Below are 20,702 nucleotides of genomic sequence, written 5' to 3'. Positions count from 1 at the left end.
ATAAGTGATAACGTGTCGTGAAATAGAGAGAAAAATATGAGATTGGGAGATAATAGAGATGTGTGTGTGTGTATACCCACACAATAGGTAGGGTTCTCTTAAAGAATACTAAACCCTAAACTTAGAATATTCCAGAAAGTACAGGAATATAATGGGCATCCACAAATATTTCATAACAACTTCCTCCATTTTTTGTACTTACAACAGTTTGACTTTTACATTATTCATTTACTTCACTTTGACCAGCATTGGTGATTTATACTTAAGAAAAAATATAGTCATGTGGGATCTAGTTAGATTTGTCTCAATTTATACTATTTTAATACCACATGTTTATAATTTTTACATATACGAATATTAATATACACAAGTATTGGGTGAGGCAGGTCTCACCCAATTAGAGATGGCAATGGATTGGATTTGGATCGGGTGGAGCTTCACCCACATCTGTCATTATTCCAATTGCTCCATCCACATCCATCCGTCACCCACTTCACCCATCATCTGCGGATGAAATGGGTGGAGCGGATGACTAACGGATGAGTAATTAAAGTGAAAAAAAATTAAACTCTAACTTTCGGTTATTTATACAATAAATTTCTATTTTAATAATAAAAAAGAAAGTAATAACAACATATTCTTTGAAAAAATTAACTTGCAACACAAAGATAAGTAATTTTTTTGCACATTTTATTTCTTGATATTATAAATTTATAAATAAAATTTTTTATATATGTTAAACGAATAGGTGGATGGTTAATGGGTGAAGTAAGTATTATCCATATCCGATCCAATCCATCACCCGCTTCATCCGTCACCAGCTTCTCATCCATTTAAATCGGGTCTTTATCCAGTTAGTATTGTCATCCTTACATCCAAGCATTGGTGAGACCACACTCACCATTACATTTCTTAATCAAACTACTTCACTTTCTTCTCTTCTTCCACTAACACCTCCTACGCCTATAACTCTCTCATCTTCTTCCTCAATTTCTTTGTCTTCATATTCTCTTTTTTTTCTGTAGATTTGATCATCAAAGCTAAATTAAGCATTAAAAAAAACTTTTGATATTTAGCAACATCCTCCAACAATTTCTATTAATTGATTGAAGAGAGAGAAAAATATCCAGAAAAAAAAAATACCGGAATCAACATCTTTAATAGTAAGTAGCAAATCAGGTCGCAAGTAGCAAATCACTCAACTTTTGATGATAATCTCTAGTTTATATTTGCATGTTTCCATTTGTTGGCATCATTTGTAATTTTTATGAAATATTTTCATGATTGATTTTTGTTAGAATTTGTTTAAAGATATGTGACTAATTTCAGTTATTTTTTTTTTAAATATATTTTTTTAAAAGCTAGCTATTAAATGGTTGGAAATATGAGAATTGGACAATTTTTAGGTTGGATGATATCGGGTTGGATGATATGATTATGGTTAGATGATATCATTCAATGTTGGGATGATATCTTTAATTTTTAGGTTAGATGATATCATTCATCGTTTGGATGATATGATTAATTATTAGGATGATATCGAATGGATAATATGATTATTTGGTTATATGATATGGTTAATTTTTTTGGATGATATCTTTAATTTCTAGGTTTGATGATATCATTCATTGCTTGGATGATATGATATTTGTTTGGATAATATCTTTAATTTCTAGATTGGATGATTTCTTTTATTGTTTGGATGATATGATTAATTGATTGGATGATATCTTTATTTTTTAGGTTGGATGATATCATTTATTGCTTGGATGATATCATTCAATTGTTTGAATGATATGATTAATTGATCAGTTGATATCTTTAATTTATGTGTTAGATGATATCATTCATTTTTTGAATGACTTGATTTATTAGTTAGATGATATCAGCTGGATGATATGATTATTTGGTTAGATGATATGATTAATTGTTTGGATGATATCTTTAATTTATAGCTTAGATTATATCTTTTATTATTTGGATGATATGATTAATTGATTGGATGATATATTTAATTTTTAGGTAAGATGATATCTTTAATTTTAGGATGGATGATATCATTCATTGTTTGGATGATATGATTAACTAATTAGATGATATCTTTAATATTAGGGTTAGATGATATCATTCATTATTTGGATGATATCATTAATTGTTTAGATGATATCATTAATTTTTTCTATTATATCATCCATTATTTTTATGATCATTCATTGCCTGGATGATATCATATATAGGGGGGATAATATCCTCTATTGGTTCTAAAATATCATCAATAGGTTGGATGATATGATCATCTATTGTGTCTATGATATCATCCATTGTTTGAATGATATCATCCATAGGATAGGCAGGATGATATCCTGTATTGGTTTTATGATATCATCTATAAGTTGGGTTATTGTTTTGAGGCTTGCCTCACGAAGCTATTGGTGAGGTAAGCCTCACACAATAGCTTCTTTTAAATATATTAACAATTGAAATAATATATGGCAAGCGTGAAAAGAGAAGCGTTGTAAAAATAAATAAAAAAATATGAAGTAAATATTTTAATTAACATCTTTAACCATAGTTTCTTTTTTTTAACAATTTAATTTATTTTATAAATAATTAAAAAAAAAATTGAGCAATCTCTCCCGTTGGCCCGACCCCTCTTCCTGTCGCTTGTGATCCAACCCCTCTCCCTGCCTATAAACCAACCCCTTCCCCCTCCGTCCGTCACTGAAAGTCAGAGACCCCCACCCGAAAGCAAACCCAACACTTTAGGGTGGTTCTTGTTTAGGGAATTTTTCCTCGCCACGTGGGCCAATCAGCACCTGCCACGTGTCAGCCACGTGGACCAGTTAGGGATTGCCACGTGTCATACTCCTGGAGGTCCAGCATGGACCAATCGCGCCACGCCACGTGGCTCGCTATCCGCCAACCTGGAAAACGGCTAACAGGGCCCGAATCTCGAGGCAAGCCTAATCAGTCCTAGGTTTACCATTTAACCTAGTATTGGGCACGTACTTCGAGGCTATAAATACAATAATTAAGCCTTCATTAAACACATTCAGAATCAATTAATCATCTCACCTGGAGAAGCCTAAACACACGTGCATTCTAATCTCTAGACCAGACTTAGCATTATCTGCACTCCCTGATCACTCCTCTCTTCCGAGGAACTAGATCACCCTCTTTATTTTCCGCACCTTTTTACTCCACCTACAAGTACTAACTTGATCGTCGGAGGCGGAGCTCCCACCACCCAGAGTCTCCGTTGTTTTGCAGGTACATGCGCAAGGATCCAGTCCCGGAATTGTAAATCTCCCGCAGGACATCAAAAAACCCCAAAACAGTTCTCATGATGGATGTTTAATAAAAAAAAAAATTATCATTTATGTCATGAGCAACTTAATATCAAGAATTCATGATTTCCAAAACCAATTTTTTTTTTCTTTTTATCTAATTTACCATAGAGAGTAAGAAAAAACTTGGTATTACCAGACAATTTTCTAAAAATTCATTGAAAAATAAGTAAGTTATTAGCGTTTATAGTAGGGTTTTAGGTACTCTAAGAGGAATTTCACGGATCATATTCGTTCTCACCTAAACAGGATCTACAAGCACAACACATAAAGAATCACATAATTCATACCTTTGACGCATGATTTCCACGAATGATTAACTCCAATGATGGGAGAATAAGAGCCCCAAGTGTTGCTCCTCTACTTAGTCCACAGGCTAGGATTGAACCTCCACTAATGCTAGTTATTCGAGCATGAACACTTCGAGCCACCTTCTACGAGGAGGGGAGGAGAAAACCGAGCAATGACCAACCATGACCACCACCGTGCATCACACGCACCACCGGCGTGTGCAGACATGAGGGGGGAGGAGAGAGTGAGTGCGTGAGGCTTTGGGGTTTGGTTGCTTGCTAGTCAATTCTCAATTGACTGCTTAAGTGTTTGCAAACCCTGGGCAAGGCCTCTATTTATACATCATATGTATAATTAGAGTCCAAACTAAGCCCAAACTACTCCTTCTTTAATCCCATATGCCCAGCCACTCCATGAGGCCCAATAATGGGCTTCTTTCTTTTGTTAAATCCATTACCTTTGTGTGTGACCTTAAAGGATCCATTCTATTAGGTTTTGGACTATTTGACTAGCACAAAGATCATTTATCATATCTAGCAACAGACAATGATATGTATTCTTACTGCAGGGTTTTATGTACTATAAGTGGTATTTCACGAATCATATTCGTTCGCACCTAAACAGGATCTACAAGCACAACACATAAAGAATCACATTATTCATAACTTTGACGCATGATTTCCACGAATGATTGACTACAATGATGGGAGAATAAGAGCCCCAAGTGTTGCTCCTCTACTTAGTCCACATGTTAGGATTGAACCTCCACTAATGCTAATTAGTCGAGCACGAACACTTCGAGCCACCTTCTACGGAGAGGGGAGGAGAAAATCGAGCCACGAACAACCACGACCACCACCGTGCACCACCGTGCATCCCACGCACCACCGGCGTGTGCGGACGTGAGAGGAGAGAGTGAGTGCGTGAGGCTTTAGGGTTTGGTTGCTTGCTAGTCAATTCTCAATTGACTGCTTAAGTGTTATATGCAAACCCTAGGCAATGACTCTATTTATACATCATATGTATAATTAGAGTCCAAACCAAGCCCAAACTACTATCTCTCTTTAATCCCATATGGCCGACCACTCCATGAGGTCCAATAATGGGCTTCTTTCTTTTGTTCAATATAGTACCTTTGTGTGTGACCTTATAGGATCCATTGTATTGGGATTTGGACTATTTGACTAGCCTAAAGATCATTTATCATATCTAGCAACAGACAATGATCCAAAAGAATGAACTAATTATCTTCATAACAATGATGCTTGATATATCTAGTAATTGCAGTTGACGAAGACATAAATCCTTCATTTACGATTTTAGACCATGCCTCTCTAGTCTCTACTTTATAGCAACTTCTTTCCAACACTATTTAGGCTTAAAAACTTATGGATATTAAATGAAGAGCTACATTCAAATATTAGAAAATTTTGGCCTACTTTTTGAACTTAAAAAAAAAAAAAAAAAAAAAAAGTAGCTTACATGGATTCAAGGGTTTAAAATTTTCATATTTAACAAAAATTATTAAATTTTCAATATACAAGTGGGTGCACATTGTACACCCAGTCAAAATATTAAGCTTATGAAAAATCAGAATATATATATATATATATCAAAATTCTTTATTTAAGGAATTGACTTGTTATTTATATTCCTTGAATTAGGTATTGATTTCATATTTACAGGATTTTTTGGTGATACACACAATTTCATTTGTGTAGTGTTTTGAATTTCTAATTAATTCATTGTGCAATTTTGGAGTTGCTTGTATCGTTCCAATGAATCTTAATTTTAATAAAGGTATGTAATTGACAAATTTGTTAAAAAGTAATTTTCAATCTATTGTGTGATAGCCTTTTCATTTAATACCCAAAACATTGGAACACGATTGAGGACAGAACAATGAAATTGATCGGACTATGAAACAGCCACGATAACACTTCAAGTAACATGGGAAGAGTGTGACTTATGAAGATTGGTGAGGCTAGATTTACAAATGCTTGTGGAAGAGACATTAGAGAAGGGATTGTGAAAATGATCAAAGTATATAAAATTGTAACAAAGGTGCCTATGGCGCTCCCACATCGGAAGTTGAGGAGAACGAAACCTTCCTTAATTATATGGGACCTCAACCTAGTAAAAGCCATTTAGGCATGACTATTGTCCTACACGAAAGCAAACCCTTGCGAACTAGTCCAAGATAGGACATTATTTTTAGAGCTTATGTTGACCTAAGTTGTTACAGATGGTATCTGAGCTAGGGCCCATTTCAATGTCATGTTGTGTATTCGGGATACAAGCTTCTTAAAGGAGGGGAGAAGGTGCTTACAGTGCTCCCGCATTAGAAATTGGGGAAAACGAAGCCTTTCTTATATGGGAGTCGATGCCACAATCTAATTGAGGTCTTCTGGTTAGGACTACTATCCTGCACCAAAGCAAATCCCACCTTGTTACAAAGATAAACATGTTGCACTTGTACTAGGAACTCACAGCCAATCAAGAGAGTTAAAAGTATATCCAAAAGTGACGGTCCCACATTTTTTTAGGGTTTAAAAATATATATAAGACTTAAAGTAGATTATTTACAATTTAATATGTAGAGTCCTATTTAAATTAATAAAGTTTTTAAAACTTCTATCAAATATGTGCCAAAAAAAAAAACCAAACAAACTTCTATCAAATAATAGGATATAATTTAAAAAATACAAAATAAATTCTAATTATTTATATGTTATAAGATACAAAATATTAAGGTATTACATCTACTATCGGGAGCAATATGCGTTTAATGAGTGGCACTATAAAATTCTCACCTATACTTTCCTCTCCAAGAGATCTCCACTCTCATTTTTTTCCAAACTTAAATTCGATGGCTCAATTAAACATGATTATCAATTTGCGAGAATCATATAGATTTCTATCAGTGTCATGTACCAGTAACTCAGGATCTAATCCCATAGAGATGATCCAAATTTTATCATATATCATGTGAGATAACACCAACAACTAACTTACTTAATATGTGTACTTTCAGCCTTGGTAACACTAAAGCTTTGATAGCCCTGCTCTCCACAAGAGCATCCTACTTGTGATGTGTTAGATTCCAACCTCGCTACTTCATATTTTTAAGATGCTTTCCTAGACTTTTCTTTAAATTTTCTAGGCTTTAGATTTCATCACTAAACAATGTAATTTCAAAAAGGTCTTTAGGAGCAAATGATTAATGAAAATCCAATAGCTTCCTATCGAGTGTTTTTTTGCTTTTGTGCTTGCGTTGTTCAACCTTTATAGATATGTTGTTCGCATACATTTTAGCACTCCAAACTCACTAAATGGTACAAGAAACCCATGATTTGGTCTCACTTGTACCCACCTCGACTAGCTCAACCATCACAAGCTCCAATCACCGCACCCCGTCGCCAAAAGATCGATAAGAGCGTCCTTGAGATTCAGACGCCCACTTGTGTTGTTGTTTACTCATAAGTCTAGTTTTCCGCACAACACTTGCACCCTTACCGCCAAAAGGCAAGAGCATGCCGCAAGATCCAGTATCAAAACATTCAATCCGTGACACAATGAGACAAGGCATCAAAAACATCTATCTTTAAAAGTGTCAACCTTTTAATTATCAACTATACTAAAGGTTCATAGAAAACCCGAGGAAGATTGGCCATATTGTTGCAAACATTTAACATTCATCTTATTCTCAACAAATTTTGACAATTGAAGCATTCGACACATCTATCGTGAAGCAAATCAGGCAACTGACATAATACCTAATGTTAGTAATTTATATAGTGATAGTATGATAATTTTGGCTTATTTTCTTTTCTTGTATCCAACGCAATAGGAATTTTGCTCTTAAAGAGCGTTTTCTGATGTTCCCTCTTTTTCCTCACCTAAAGAAGGGTATGTATGCAAGACAATGTCTTTAAAATTTATCATACAACTTTTTCATTGACTTTAAAATATACAATATATATTGCCATATACTTTGTTGTTTATCTAAAAGGTAAAAAAAATTTACAATATTTATATAGATACATATATAGGTGAAAAGGAACAAATACGTAGAAACACGAGAGCCAGCACCAAACGCACTACTATAAACAATCAAACCCACCTAAACACACCTAGTATGAGTAGTATCTACAGATCGATTACTATCAATAACCTATCAATTGCAATAATAAAGAGGTACACACGAGAAGCACCAAGAACAAGTAACTTTGTACATCATAGAGCATAAATCCTCTCATGGTCTGAGTTATACTCGTCAATGTCAGAGACATTGATGGAATAGGACCAAGAAAATGATTTGCTTCCACTTCCCCTTCTGATGCGTCTCTGTGAGTCATTTCCAAAAATCTTGAAATGATGTCGAAACACTAAGTAGCACATACTAGCCAAAGTCCCCATCAATACAATTGTCCCCAGTATTGTTACAGTGATAGCCATCCATGAACCTTCATCGCCTACAACCACAAAAGCTATTGCCAAGAAAGCTCCACAAGTGCTAAGACAGGCAGCCCACATTAGCTTGTTAGTTACAGCGACAACTAACTTTTGAGCTTGAGTATCCCATGCTACTAAAGTAATTTGGATAACGACGACAGCTAGAGAAATGAAAAGAGATGCTGCATTTAAAAGGCAGAAAATTCTAAAGGCAACAGTATCAGCAATGTTGGCTTTCCCTGCATCAGGTCCAGTTGTTATATACTGGCCATTTAAATTAAATATTGCCAGGAAAGCAATAGAGGCAAACAGCACAGCTACAACTGTAACAGAATTGGTCGTGTTTTGGACAGCTTCTCTATGAAGTTTTTTCAGTTCTTTTGCAATGCCAGAAACCCTTTTGTTGGTCTTCTCATTTTGTAAAAGTTGTGACTGCACCTCATGTTTTATGTCACTCACAGTCCTCTTCAGTTCCATAGCTGCATCCATCTTACCAACATTCCTGGCACACATTCCACCAGACTCTCCATATTGAAGCTTTGACGCTATGTCCATCGCTGTTTCTTGCTGATTGTTGATGGCATTAACTTCAATAGATGTGTAACTTAGGAGAAGGCAGACTATCTGTAACAGAGAATCTATTAGTACTCCAGAAACTAAGAATTAATACGAGTATGACTAATATGAACTAAAGGATATGTCACCAAATTCCTGAGGAAGAGGTACTGTATAAACATGACAAAGCAAATCACAACATAAAAGGAAAACATGTCAATTTAACTGAGCAACATCTCAACTTTAGATTACTGGAGTAATAAGCAATTTATCAATTTGAATGAGCAATATTTAGACAAAATGTTTCTTGAAGTGTGCAATACTTGTTTTCATAGAAGCAATTGCCAAAAAAAGCCTTACTCTTTACAAGGTTTGGAGAATGGCTGCTTACTCAAATCTTCTCCCACTGTACTAGTGAAAGGCATTGGTATGTTAAAAGAACAGTTATCAAATAAGAATCATATTTAGATGCAACGTCATATTTCTCAGAAGTAAAGACTCATAGGGATACATAAAAAGGGGAAAGGAAATGATACAGGCTACAATATTTACAAGTTTCCTCTTTGATAAGCTCGAGACTAATAAGGGGTAAAGATATCATATAAAAATGATAGCTCAAGAATTCTTGTGACAAGAAAGTGACAACTAAGGAAATACACATACTTATGCTGATATCTCACACGGCATAGTCACGTGCATGCATTCACGTAATTGAGATGCCAGGACTCAAGATAAAGAAGTTAGAAGACAAAATCCTGGAAGTCAAAGGAAAAAGATGAAGACCAAAGAAAAATACTACCACGTACAGGTGCACCCACCCCCCACAGACACAACGATGTTGTGCCGGGTTACACACACTCCAACACAACCCAGAGACACAATAATGCATTTATGTGAAACACACAAATGTGCATTCCCAGATACACAATCCTACCCACCAGCACACCCCTACATGCACATCCTTGCATGTATGCATATAGACTACACGCTTTCTCTTTCTCCTCAATCCTACCCACCAAAACCTCACATGAAAGCACTAATCCAAATTATCCCACACAGGTTCCTGATCCTTGGCTACAACATGTGAATTTTTAGAAATCAATTGTATGATATCACTGTGTTTCATCGATTGTTACCTAGGACTACATCTATTGGGGTATTGAATACATAGTGCAATGAAATTGTCATCAAGTTATGGCCTTGTGCACCAAGTAGACTAATCACTAATTTGATGGCGATCCACAAAGTTTGTGTGAGAATATAGACAAGACTCTGAAAAAGGAACATATAAAAATATACATAACCGAATAATTTTTAATCATCGCAAACCTAATGATCCTAATTAGAACAATCAGATATAGTGGTAGTCTTAACGCTTTTGGCACACATTCTATAAAGCCAACAAACCTATTACTCCCTTCATCTCAAAAAAACCAAGGGTAGTGGAGGGAATGTGTAACATTCTCAAAAGTAGAGGTAAAAAGTAAATAATGACATATATTGAAGCTTTCGATATAGGGGTAGTTTATGTGTGGAAAAAAAATAAAATAAAATTGGTGCATTAGGGTAAGATTATGTAAAATAAAAATAGATTGATTAGAAACAAGCACAACATTTTGGGACACCCAAAATAAAATACAAGCACTATAATTTAGGACAGAGAGTGTATTAAAGATAATACAAATATATGTTTCACCATTCATTTAATAAGACAAACTTTTATCATATGATACTCAAAATTGAATACGGTTATGGGACTTAGGTATGGATCCAAAAGTAAACAGAGAAATTTATAATCTGTAGATACAATGACAACAGACAAGGTTGATAAGTGTTCAATTGAAAAGTGGGACTGATAACCAAAAGAATAAACAAGAAATTGTTTGATGGGATGATGCTTCTGTTGGTGACCAAAAAATGGCTGAGATTATATAAGTTTGGTTTCAAATTAACTATTCACTACCATGAAACTCCTTATGGCCTGCGGTTAACATTAAATTGGAGAAAAGCTTCCACATTTCCCTCCAATTTCTCATTTGTTTTTCCTTTCCTCTCTCTTCATGTACTAGGAAAGATTACTACTCCATTTCCACAAACTACATATCATACAAACACAATTTTATGCAAGAGTAAGGTAGTGTTCTCATTACTTGAATTTGACTTATCCAATATTGTCTTATCTAAATATAATATTATTTGAACTTATTAGCCCTTATCTTATGTTATTTGAACTTATAAAACTTGAAATAAGTGAGGTGAAGAGAACATAGCTTAAAGAGAGTGTTTAAGGGGGAATTTGAGGCTTCGATATAAAAGGCGCAAGGCGTAAAGTCCTTGGAGCCTAGGCGCAAGGCGAAGGTGCGCGCCATTTGTAGGTGAGGCACACTTTACTTGCTTACAAAAATAAATTAAATTCTATTAAATAAATCTAAAAAAAGAGTTATGTGAAAAGGTGAAAGGGGCATGTGATCCATAGCTAGGGTTCTTCCAATTGAATTAGGGATATGAGGTTTCTCTCTCCTCTAGCATTTAAGTAAACCTAACCTTCACAAAGTTCCATAGTGTTTTTTGTAAAAAGAATAATCTTACACACATTAGCAATTGATACAGCTTAAGGCGCAGGAAGCAGCCTAGAAAAAGCACATAGACGCACGTCTTTTGTAGGTCTTTTAAGTCTCGCAAAGCTAAAGCTCCAGCTTTTGCACCTGATTGTGCCAAGTGCAAAATTAAGATTCAAAGGGGTTTTAATTACGTACAGTCGTAAGACGAATGAGCTCCTAAGTTTTAGCAAAAGCAATGTGGCAAATGAGCATAGGAAGTTAGGAGATGACCACAGTGAAGTCAAATGTAGAGGAAAGAAGCCTATAATAATTGAGATTGGACTTTCTCTCTCTTTTTTATTCCATTCATTTGAGCAAATAAGATCAAATGAAAAAATCTGGGCAACCAGGTGCAACCAGTTGTATGTTGGACACATTAAAGGAGCATATAACACATCCATAAATTAATTTGCATACCCTCAAGGGCAGACTTTTGAAGGGGCACACAAGGGCCTGGCACTCCCTTGAAAATTTGGTCCTAATTAGTTTCCGTAATTAAAATCAAGTAAAAGCCCACAAATTTTGACCGGTAAGACCCAATAAAGTTAGCCTACTGTATGACTTATTGACTTTGCCTTAATTTTGCACAATCTCCAATGCAAACTAAACCCACGTAAATTTACTACTATATGACTTATCCTCTCTTTATGATATTCTATGGATTTCTATTCAAATGCTCCGTATTATATCCTTTTTCAATTTATATGTTTTGCCAAATTAAAGCACACAAAACTTGAGTCTTATCGGTGGATCTTAGCTAATACAGTATTACCTTTATCCTCCCTTTAAAGTTGTGACTTGTGAGTTATGGAAGTAATGTCAAAGGTTAATTACTTAATAAAATATAATTATATCAATGATTTATCATTTTATGGTATTTGTATGATAATATTTTATTTTTTTGAAAGAATTGTATGATAATTGATAATATTAAGGTAATAATATACTTTACTATATATGTTTATTTCAGAAAAATTGTATAGGTACGAGTTAAAATTTTATTCTATATAACTTGGTCCCCCTAAGAAATATTCTCATGATCCGCCACTACATACCCTTATTCATCTCCTATCTCAAGAATTAACACTTATTTATTAAAGGGAAAAAAAAAAAAAAAAAAAAAAAAAAAACAAAAACAAAAACAAAAACAAAAACAAAACAAAACCTGAGAGCGGCATTTCCTTGTTGCTATATGCACTGCTGTATTTCCCTTTTTGTCACGTTCATTTAGTACTGAACAATCAGCAAGCAACAACTCCTCTATTATTGCAGGATCTTGGCCTTTAGCAGCCATATGGAGTGCTGTTTGACCCTTCTTATCTTTGATGGAGACAATTCCAGGGTCCCTTTCTACAAGTATTTTGACCATATCTAGACAACCATATCTAGCAACATTATGCAAAGCAGTTTTCCCATTTTTTCTGACAATTCTTGCTGCACTGTCATCAGTGTCCAATATGGCATTCACCACTTCCAGGTGATCCTGAACAGCAGCTGAGTAGAGTGGAGATGTATTTGAGGAATCACATGACATACAAAACTCAGGCCAGATGTTAAGCATTTGTCGCACAATCTCTGAGCACCAAAAAAAAAAAAAAAAGAGCAGGTTCGGCATTAATGACTTAAAAATCAATTCAAAATTGATCTCCCAGAGATTTTAAATCATAAATTTTGGAAACGAGTTTCTGTTGAACTGGAAAGTTATACTTCTCTGGGATAATGACTTGGAACTTTGCACAACATATATTGGAAGAGTTCATAAACCCAACTAAAATACAATATAAAAGCCTAAAAGTTTTTCCTTGACAAATAATAAGGAAAAATGTTACTCCGTAAAGTTCTAATCAAGTAAAATATATATTTTACAAAAAAAAAAAAAAAAAAAAAAAAAAAAAAAAAAAACACTTACACTCACCAGATTTGCAGCAAAAATATTATGACAAAATAAGAAATACTTGGAACAGGTACAATACTGTGACACAAACTAGGGACTTCATGTGTCTTAAACATCCTGGTTATAACCCAAAGTGGAAAGGGAAATTAAACTTAATATAGTCAGTGGAGAAAAAGATTTATGAGTTTGATCTTGATGTAATTCAAGGCAAATTGCTAGGCTTGATGAGAATATATAATGCAGAAACTAATGCCTTGGATTAAGATGCCTCACTTAAGCAAGTAAAGTATGAGCAAGTAAAGTGTACCTCACCTAAAAAAGGTCCGGTTCAGGTTCGGATTCATTTAAACCTCACCATCCTAAGCCTCGAGTAATCATTTTTTATTGCTTAGAGTAAAGTTGATGATTGTTTAGAAGGAATTTTGATAGAAATACAAGGAGAATTTAGAAGAAATTTTGGAGTCAAAAGGACTAAACCGTGGGAAGTTACGATTGACTGCTTGAGCAATCCAAAAACTACCCCTCTCAAGGAGATGTTATACTGCCTGGGCGAGTCTGTTCCAGGCTTTAAGAATCCAGGGAGCTACCTACCTGAGAATTGTATTTCCCTCACTCGGGCAATCCTACCCCCATGGACTCTAAGTGAGACAGTTTCCAGACTGCGGATATTGTGAAGTTTTCAACCCACTTGGGGAGCTATTCCCCACTCAGGTGGGCAATTACAGATTAAGAGTTGTTAAGGTTAAGTTTAGTCACCTTTAAAAAGGCAAGTTATACTTTAAAATACAACTTTGTTCTTATTATATAATGAGAATCTCCCTTGCATCTTTGTGGACACATGTATCTTAAATATTATCTCAATCTTGTCTAACTTTGTGTGGGACTAAGATAGAAACCCTTCAATTCATTGAACATTGTGATTCGTGAAAACGAATTAATCATTGGAAAATGATAAACATAGCCTAAGTGCTACATATAAGACTAGAAGCTAAAAAAGGAAATAATAAGACTAACTATACATTAATTACACCTATCTATGCGTGATTTTGTCATGAATTTCCAAATTTATACCATTTTAGGAATTGTATTTAACCCTAAGGTAGTGTTTTCTCGTATTTCATTGATTTTCTCCAAAAATTCAAGGCCAAAAAAAAAAGTTCCTTGGAATGTGAACGACATTGAAAATGGATTGTTATATTGAAATTTTTTGGAATGTAAACCATATCTAAAAAAGAATTGTTTTGTTGAAAATTTCACATCAGCTTAGGTGTCCTATATCTCCCCCTCAAAATGCTTATATTGTAAGTTTCAATGAGAGAAAAGACATTCATGCTCATGTTATGCTAAACAAAAATCTCATGAAGGTTTATGATTTTATTTAATGGAGCTAAACGGTGCGCACTTAAAGAATTTTAAGGTTCCGTAACAAATTTGTGAAGCTCCCTCATGATTAGTACAATTGTATCTCCTCAGCTATATTCTTTTTCAGGTAAAAGGTAAGTGTTATGGATACTTCAATGGAGCAAAAGGATTGGAGCAAGAGGACCTTACATAAGAGCATGTAAAGAACTTGCCCGAGGATTAGGCTAATACTAGTGACTCAATACTTAGTGACTCGATAAACTGATTGTAGGGAACTATAAGATCTATTACACCCCCAATCATAGATAAAATTAGTTATAGCTAAGGCTATTTTCTTGCTCATTTGTTAATAATTCGCTCTCAAATGAGCAAATGAGCAAACGAGCAAGAATTTACCTTAAAACATCCTAATTCTAAAGTTACACCCCGGATGTACAATAAAGGCTCCGACAATTGACAGTTATACACCTAACAAAATTCGTTCAATAATCAACCTTAAAAAAAACCCCCAATAAAAATAAAATCAAACAGTTGAAATCAAAACATCCAAGTTGAAAAATCAATCAAAACAAAAAGTAAGAAAGAAAACATTAAACATACCTAAATGACCACGCTTAGCAGCAATATGAAATGCATTGGAATCAGACTTAGACCTAATCATCGCAATTCTCACATCACAAAAACCAAGCAAATAACTAAAAACCTCAACCAAATTATTCATTGCAGCAATAAACAAAGCAGTTTCTCCAGAACCATTTTGCAACGCCATTAAAGCAGGAATTGAAGCTCGTTCATCATCTTCAGCCAATTTGTTGATAATCTGGTGTAATGATTGAAGATCACCGGATTCGACGGCAGAGAAGAATTGCTGGTGTTGGTGCGTAAGTAGCCGAAGAAGAATTGGTGGTTTGGACTTCATTTTTCAGTTGACGAGTGAGTAGAAATGGTGCGTAGTTCCTCAATGAGAAGAAGAAGAAGGAGAAGGAGGAGAGAGAAATAATGTAATAGAGTAGAGTAGAGGTGGTAGATGTAGATGTGGTGGTGTCTTCATGCTTTCTTCCCCATCTTTTTCACTCGTTTTCACGACTTTTGACCACTTTTTTGGTTTTGTGATTAGTGAAAGTTGAACATGTGGTTTTTTTTTGTTAGCCGTTTGATTGGAAAAGTTGTTGGAGGAAATGTAATTATTTGTTAGAGCTTAGAGGCTATCACGGGCCAGGTTGGGTTGGGTTAGATTGGGCCAAATTTTTTGATGCGGAAACGGATATGAGTTAAGGTGTTTGGGTGATGGGTTATGTGTTTAGGCTAGGTGTTTCTGTGGGAACTGGGTAAGGAAAGAACGAAGTTTCTGACAACGAGGAACTCGGGGGTTGATTAGCAAGGAACACTCGCAATACTAATCAAGGATAAGTATGGTTAGAGTTGAACACTCACTCTACTAACCATAGACAAGCTAATCCCGAACACTCCAGATTAAACTCACAAACTCGAATCCACGAGTTCAAGCTAAACTTGAGTCCACAAGCTTAAAACAAATAAGACATAAAATATCTTGAATTGTTGTATTTCATTAAAAGTTTGATAGGTGAATGAATTACAACCTAGAATAAAACTTCATTTTATAGGCTAAGGAAGTAGGTAGTTACATTAATTATCTATTAACTAACATAATTAAAAAGGAACTTTAAAAGTCACCAACAAAGAACTCAAAGAGTCACCAGGTATACGCAGCCTCATGTGTAACGTTTCCCTTGGAAATCGTCACATAATAAAGACTAGTAACTGCTGAAGTTCCTTTAGGTGAGTTCCTGAAGGAACTCGCTGTAGCTGCGTCCAACTTCTTCCTTGTAATGGCTGACTGTTAAAGCGTTATTACAACAACTATAAACTTAGCTAATTACTCCTAACAATTGAAAATTAAACATATAATTAACTAGTAATAAAAAGCATTTAAACTAATGGAATTCAAGCTTCAAAAGAAGCATCCAAGGGCGTGTAACCTCCTTCATAAACAAGCTTGTAACCTCCCATTGATTTCCTTGTTGGATGCCTTCATTTATTTGCGAACTTGGACTGAAATAAGAGGGAGAATATTCCCTTGTCTATGCTTTAACTCACGTCCAAGCATCCAAGGCAAGCCTTGACTAATATTCCACCCAATTTACGCAAGACTTGATTGGAGATGAAGCCATGATAAATCCTATGCGTGAACCTTGATGGAACTTGGACCCTTGTATGAACAAACCATGGACCAAAGGAACTTGATCTTGTTGAACCTTGGAACGTGTTAAAGGACCACGTATTGGACCACTAGGTTCGTTAGTTTGTAGGGAACTTCGAACCATATCCAATTCCGGATCACTTTTATTTTAAAATCAGGTTGGGTTGGGTCGGGCTTGAAATTTGTGCCCAAAAATCATTCCAAACCCGACATTTTTCGAGGTTGGCAAGGTTTGTTTTGATAGGGTGAAATATTTGTCAAAATGAAGGCGGAGCTTAGAGGTTATCTAGAATTATTAATAGAGGTCAAAAATCAATTTAACCTAAAAATGAACTGATTTGAATTTTGGCATGCATGTCAATGACATAATATGACTCAAATATGAACTAGACCCAACCCGACTAGACTTATTCAAACCCTACTTTACAAGCAAGATTGACACCTATACCTAGAATCCTAGATCATTTTAAAAAATCTCAAAATTTATGTTTTTTATCACTAAATTTCATGAGTTTTAAAATAATAAAAATATATATATATATATATATATGAAATTTCTTATTTGAAAAGTACACATGAAATTGAATAGACTTTTCAATTTTAATTTTTCTTCCCCCCCCCCCCCCCTTTAAGGGCTTGGTTAAAAATAAGGTCAATATTTTATCAAATTAAATAAAAATATCTATGATTTATTAGGAGTATAATGTGAAATTTTCAATCCCATCTCAACTAAAAAATTAGATTAAATAAGGTAAACTAAACATAGCATTAGTTGCGATGGGAATGAAAATCTCACATTATATACCTAAAAATCATCGATACTTTGATTTAACGAGGAAGAGGTGGGTTATTATATTTCCTATGTTTCCAATTTTTTGTCGTTAATAAAAACAACCTTCCATTTCCAATTGCTCATAATTTTTGGGCTTTTCCTCCCCCTATTTTTTTTTAATCGTTAAGCAAAACTAATTAATTTTACACTTCATACCATATAATTTAGAAAAAGATTAGAGACGTTAAATATACATGTTAAATAAAATAAAGTAAACACTAATACGAGAGAAGTGCAAGGTTTTTAATAAAAAATATAACAATAAATAAAAATGACTAGACTCATACCAACAATGACTCTTGCTTTTATGCCCATTTAAGTAGCTTAACTAAGCTTTATTAGTTTCTAATTAAGAACAAATGACTCTTGCTTTTATTGATACGCTCCCTTATATGGTCATCATTATTTAGTCGATACACTTGTATCTTTTTTTTTTCCCCCTAAAAAGAAATTGTCTTATCAATTTTACACAATTTCTCTCATGTGTTATGGTTCCATTTTTTCTTGTGTACTATGAAAATAATTTTAAAAAGAAAAAATAGACCCCAACCCATAACAAAAGTAATGGTCCCTACAACCCGCTAACTACAATTAAAAAAAAAAACTCCCACTATCATCAATTTGACCTCCATGGTACTCATACCTGAATTTATTAGAACTTGAAACTGATTATAAGTTAGCTCAATTTGTTATTAACTCAATACGCAATGACTATTCTAACTTGATTTTATCTAAAATCTCAATTAGTTCATTCATTCAATTTTAGGTAGAAAGATTGGAAAAGGTTAAAATCATAATTTTTCTTTTTTTGGTGTTTAAAGAGGCACAAGGGTGGATAATGAGAATCAATCTCAAGATCCCCTAAAATATGAAGGAAAACTCTAACTACTTGAGTCACCCCTCATTCTAAACACTATTTCTTAATATCTTGATGTGTTTGTTTGTGATCATCTAAACTTACAACATAATCTATTGTGATTTTCTTCCTCATAGACAGACAAGAATTCACCTTAGCAAACTAAGCCCAGAAGTTGCTTCACATCATTTATATTCACATCATTTATAAGTGACTAGTTCTACATTGAGCCTAACTTTACAACATATTAATAATGAGTAATTTTTCTCACTCTATAAATATATTATTAATATTATGTTCACTCTATAAATATATGAATACGGAAATATGCATGTAAATTTTTTACATTATATCTATTTTCATTACATTATATCTATTTTCATTATGTATTAAATTGTACAAATATTTTAGCCATATATTGATCCTACTCAATAAGAGTCTTGTCCAATAAAAACTCTGTTCATTAAGAGCCCTATAAGCTTGACCCTATCCCTATTGTCATTGGACTATCCTATCCAATAACCAGGTCTACTTGTAAGCTAATCAAGCGGCTAATTTCATAGTGAATTCAACACTACTAGAAGGACCTTAATATGATTCATTTACTATATCCATAACTAGAAGAAACATACCTCTATTTAATTGTACCACCTAATTAGGCACGACTAGTAAGCCTCAATATCTCATGCATATGTGCTTAATAGTTGACTATGAAATCCAAAGTAGAATTAGATGACGCAACTTAACTTAGATGAGAAACTAACCCAAACGAGGAGCACCAATGCTCAAGTCAAGATTAAACGTAGAGCCAGCAAAAAGTCATGTCGTTTCGTATTCACATAACATTGTGTTTATTTTGTGTTGTTTATAAAATCTTTTAAAAACTATGTAAAATTTAGAACAATTGCATAATTTGACTGATTAATAAACATGTCATGTTCGTGTCAACTTCGTGTTTTCTCTCAGTAATTTCGTGTTTGTATCATGCCAGTTTTACTCGTGTCGTCTTGTCTTATCATGTCAGAGATTCTAAGCTATAACCAAACACATGTCTAGGATTATATTTTCTACCTAAAGTCCTTTAAAAGGAGACAATTAAATTGTAGAATTTTCTTCTAAATCCAATAATCTTGGGTTTGAGATTTGCATTTAGATAATTCATTCATTCATTGTCATTATGATTTTTTTTTTTTGTTTTTTTTTTTTTTGCGTAAACAAAGACTAATTAGAGAACGACAATAAAGAATCTTAAACACCAGTTGCTCATAAGTCATAACCCAACAAAAATTGTGATATTACTCTTCATTCCCTTATTTAATGCTATCACCTTTACTAGAATGTTGAGTTTATAATGTTGTCCAAACATATTAGATAGGCACACTAGTGCAAAAGAAGCAATGGTTCAAGAAGAGGTCGAGATTCAAGATGAAGTTAAGATGCAAGAAGCAACTATATCAGCTAGAGTGCTAAACCTTCAGCTTCTAAATACAGTCGAGAAAAGAGAAGAGGGAAAAACTCCATTGTCAAGTCCTAACGTAAAGCGAGAAGCCTCAGGAGAAAAAGTTCAACACATCACAAAGGTGATTGCTCCTCCCCTTCCAACTATGGTTTAAAGTGTAGGTATCACGCTGGTGAAAAAAGGAAGTGTGTTTTTTCACCCGCTGCGGATCTCTCCATCCATCCAAGGAAGAAGTCTTCTCTAACAACGTTAGGTTGTGTTTCAAGTTTTTTGTGCCGCGTTGTAAAAAAAAAAAAAAAAAAAACCCTTTAACCCAAAAAAGAGCCATATTTTTTTTTTTTTTTTTGAAACGAAAAAAAAAAGCCATATTTTTGAACGTTTTTCTGACATATTAACAACAAATACAATGCTATCATAGTGTGTATAGTTTTCCACTTCCATGGTGTTGTAAACATTGGTCTATGATGACTATTTTCTTCTGAAACAAGCACTAATTTTAATACTATAACCCATGGCTACAAAGATTATCGAGTTTAAGAAAAAAAAAGTCACAAATGCTGATCATAACCTAGTGTTTCAACTTGAGGCCAGTTTCAATTTTTGAGTTTAGCTTCTTACTCTTCAACACATGAATCAAACAACTCTTTGTCCCTTAAATTTTGCCGCATTATCTTTTTTAGAGTATCCCTAAAAGATTGTCCCATATCATACATGTACACAAGAAACCACAACTTTACTCACAAATATTACAACGTATTTTAAATATTTAGGATCACCACTTTTCCTTGTCATCAACTCCACACAATCAAAATATAACTATGGGCAAACAA

The 20,702-nt window shown here is 34.2% G+C and overlaps 1 protein-coding gene across 1 annotated transcript; it reads right to left on the bottom strand.

Moving 5' to 3' along the window:
* Positions 1 to 7,595: 7,595 nt before the first annotated feature.
* LOC110694488 (ankyrin repeat-containing protein At2g01680-like) lies at positions 7,596 to 15,908 on the bottom strand. Its single transcript, XM_021871664.1, has 3 exons — positions 15,105 to 15,908; positions 12,414 to 12,823; positions 7,596 to 8,717 (listed from the first exon to the last, which is right to left on the bottom strand). Exons 1-3 carry the CDS (start codon positions 15,421 to 15,423, stop codon positions 7,875 to 7,877), a joined length of 1,572 nt encoding a protein of 523 aa, XP_021727356.1. The 5' UTR covers positions 15,424 to 15,908; the 3' UTR covers positions 7,596 to 7,874.
* Between the last annotated feature and the right edge of the window lie 4,794 nt (positions 15,909 to 20,702).

This window comes from Chenopodium quinoa, unplaced genomic scaffold (assembly GCF_001683475.1).
Source record: "Chenopodium quinoa cultivar QQ74 unplaced genomic scaffold, ASM168347v1, whole genome shotgun sequence".
Taxonomy (NCBI): domain Eukaryota; kingdom Viridiplantae; phylum Streptophyta; class Magnoliopsida; order Caryophyllales; family Amaranthaceae; genus Chenopodium; species Chenopodium quinoa.
The sequence above is the reverse complement of the archived record's forward strand: the minus strand, read 5'-3'. Positions and strand labels throughout refer to the sequence as shown.

Coding starts and splice junctions, on each gene's coding strand:
- LOC110694488 (XM_021871664.1), bottom strand. CDS start 15,423: ATGAAGTCCAAACCACCAATTCTTCTTCGGCTACTTACGCACCAACAC. Junction 12,824..15,104: donor TGCTAAGCGTGGTCATTTAG/GTATGTTTAATG, acceptor TTTGGTGCTCAG/AGATTGTGCGACAAATGCTT. Junction 8,718..12,413: donor CAAGGAAATGCCGCTCTCAG/GTTTTGTTTTGT, acceptor TCTCTGTTACAG/ATAGTCTGCCTTCTCCTAAG.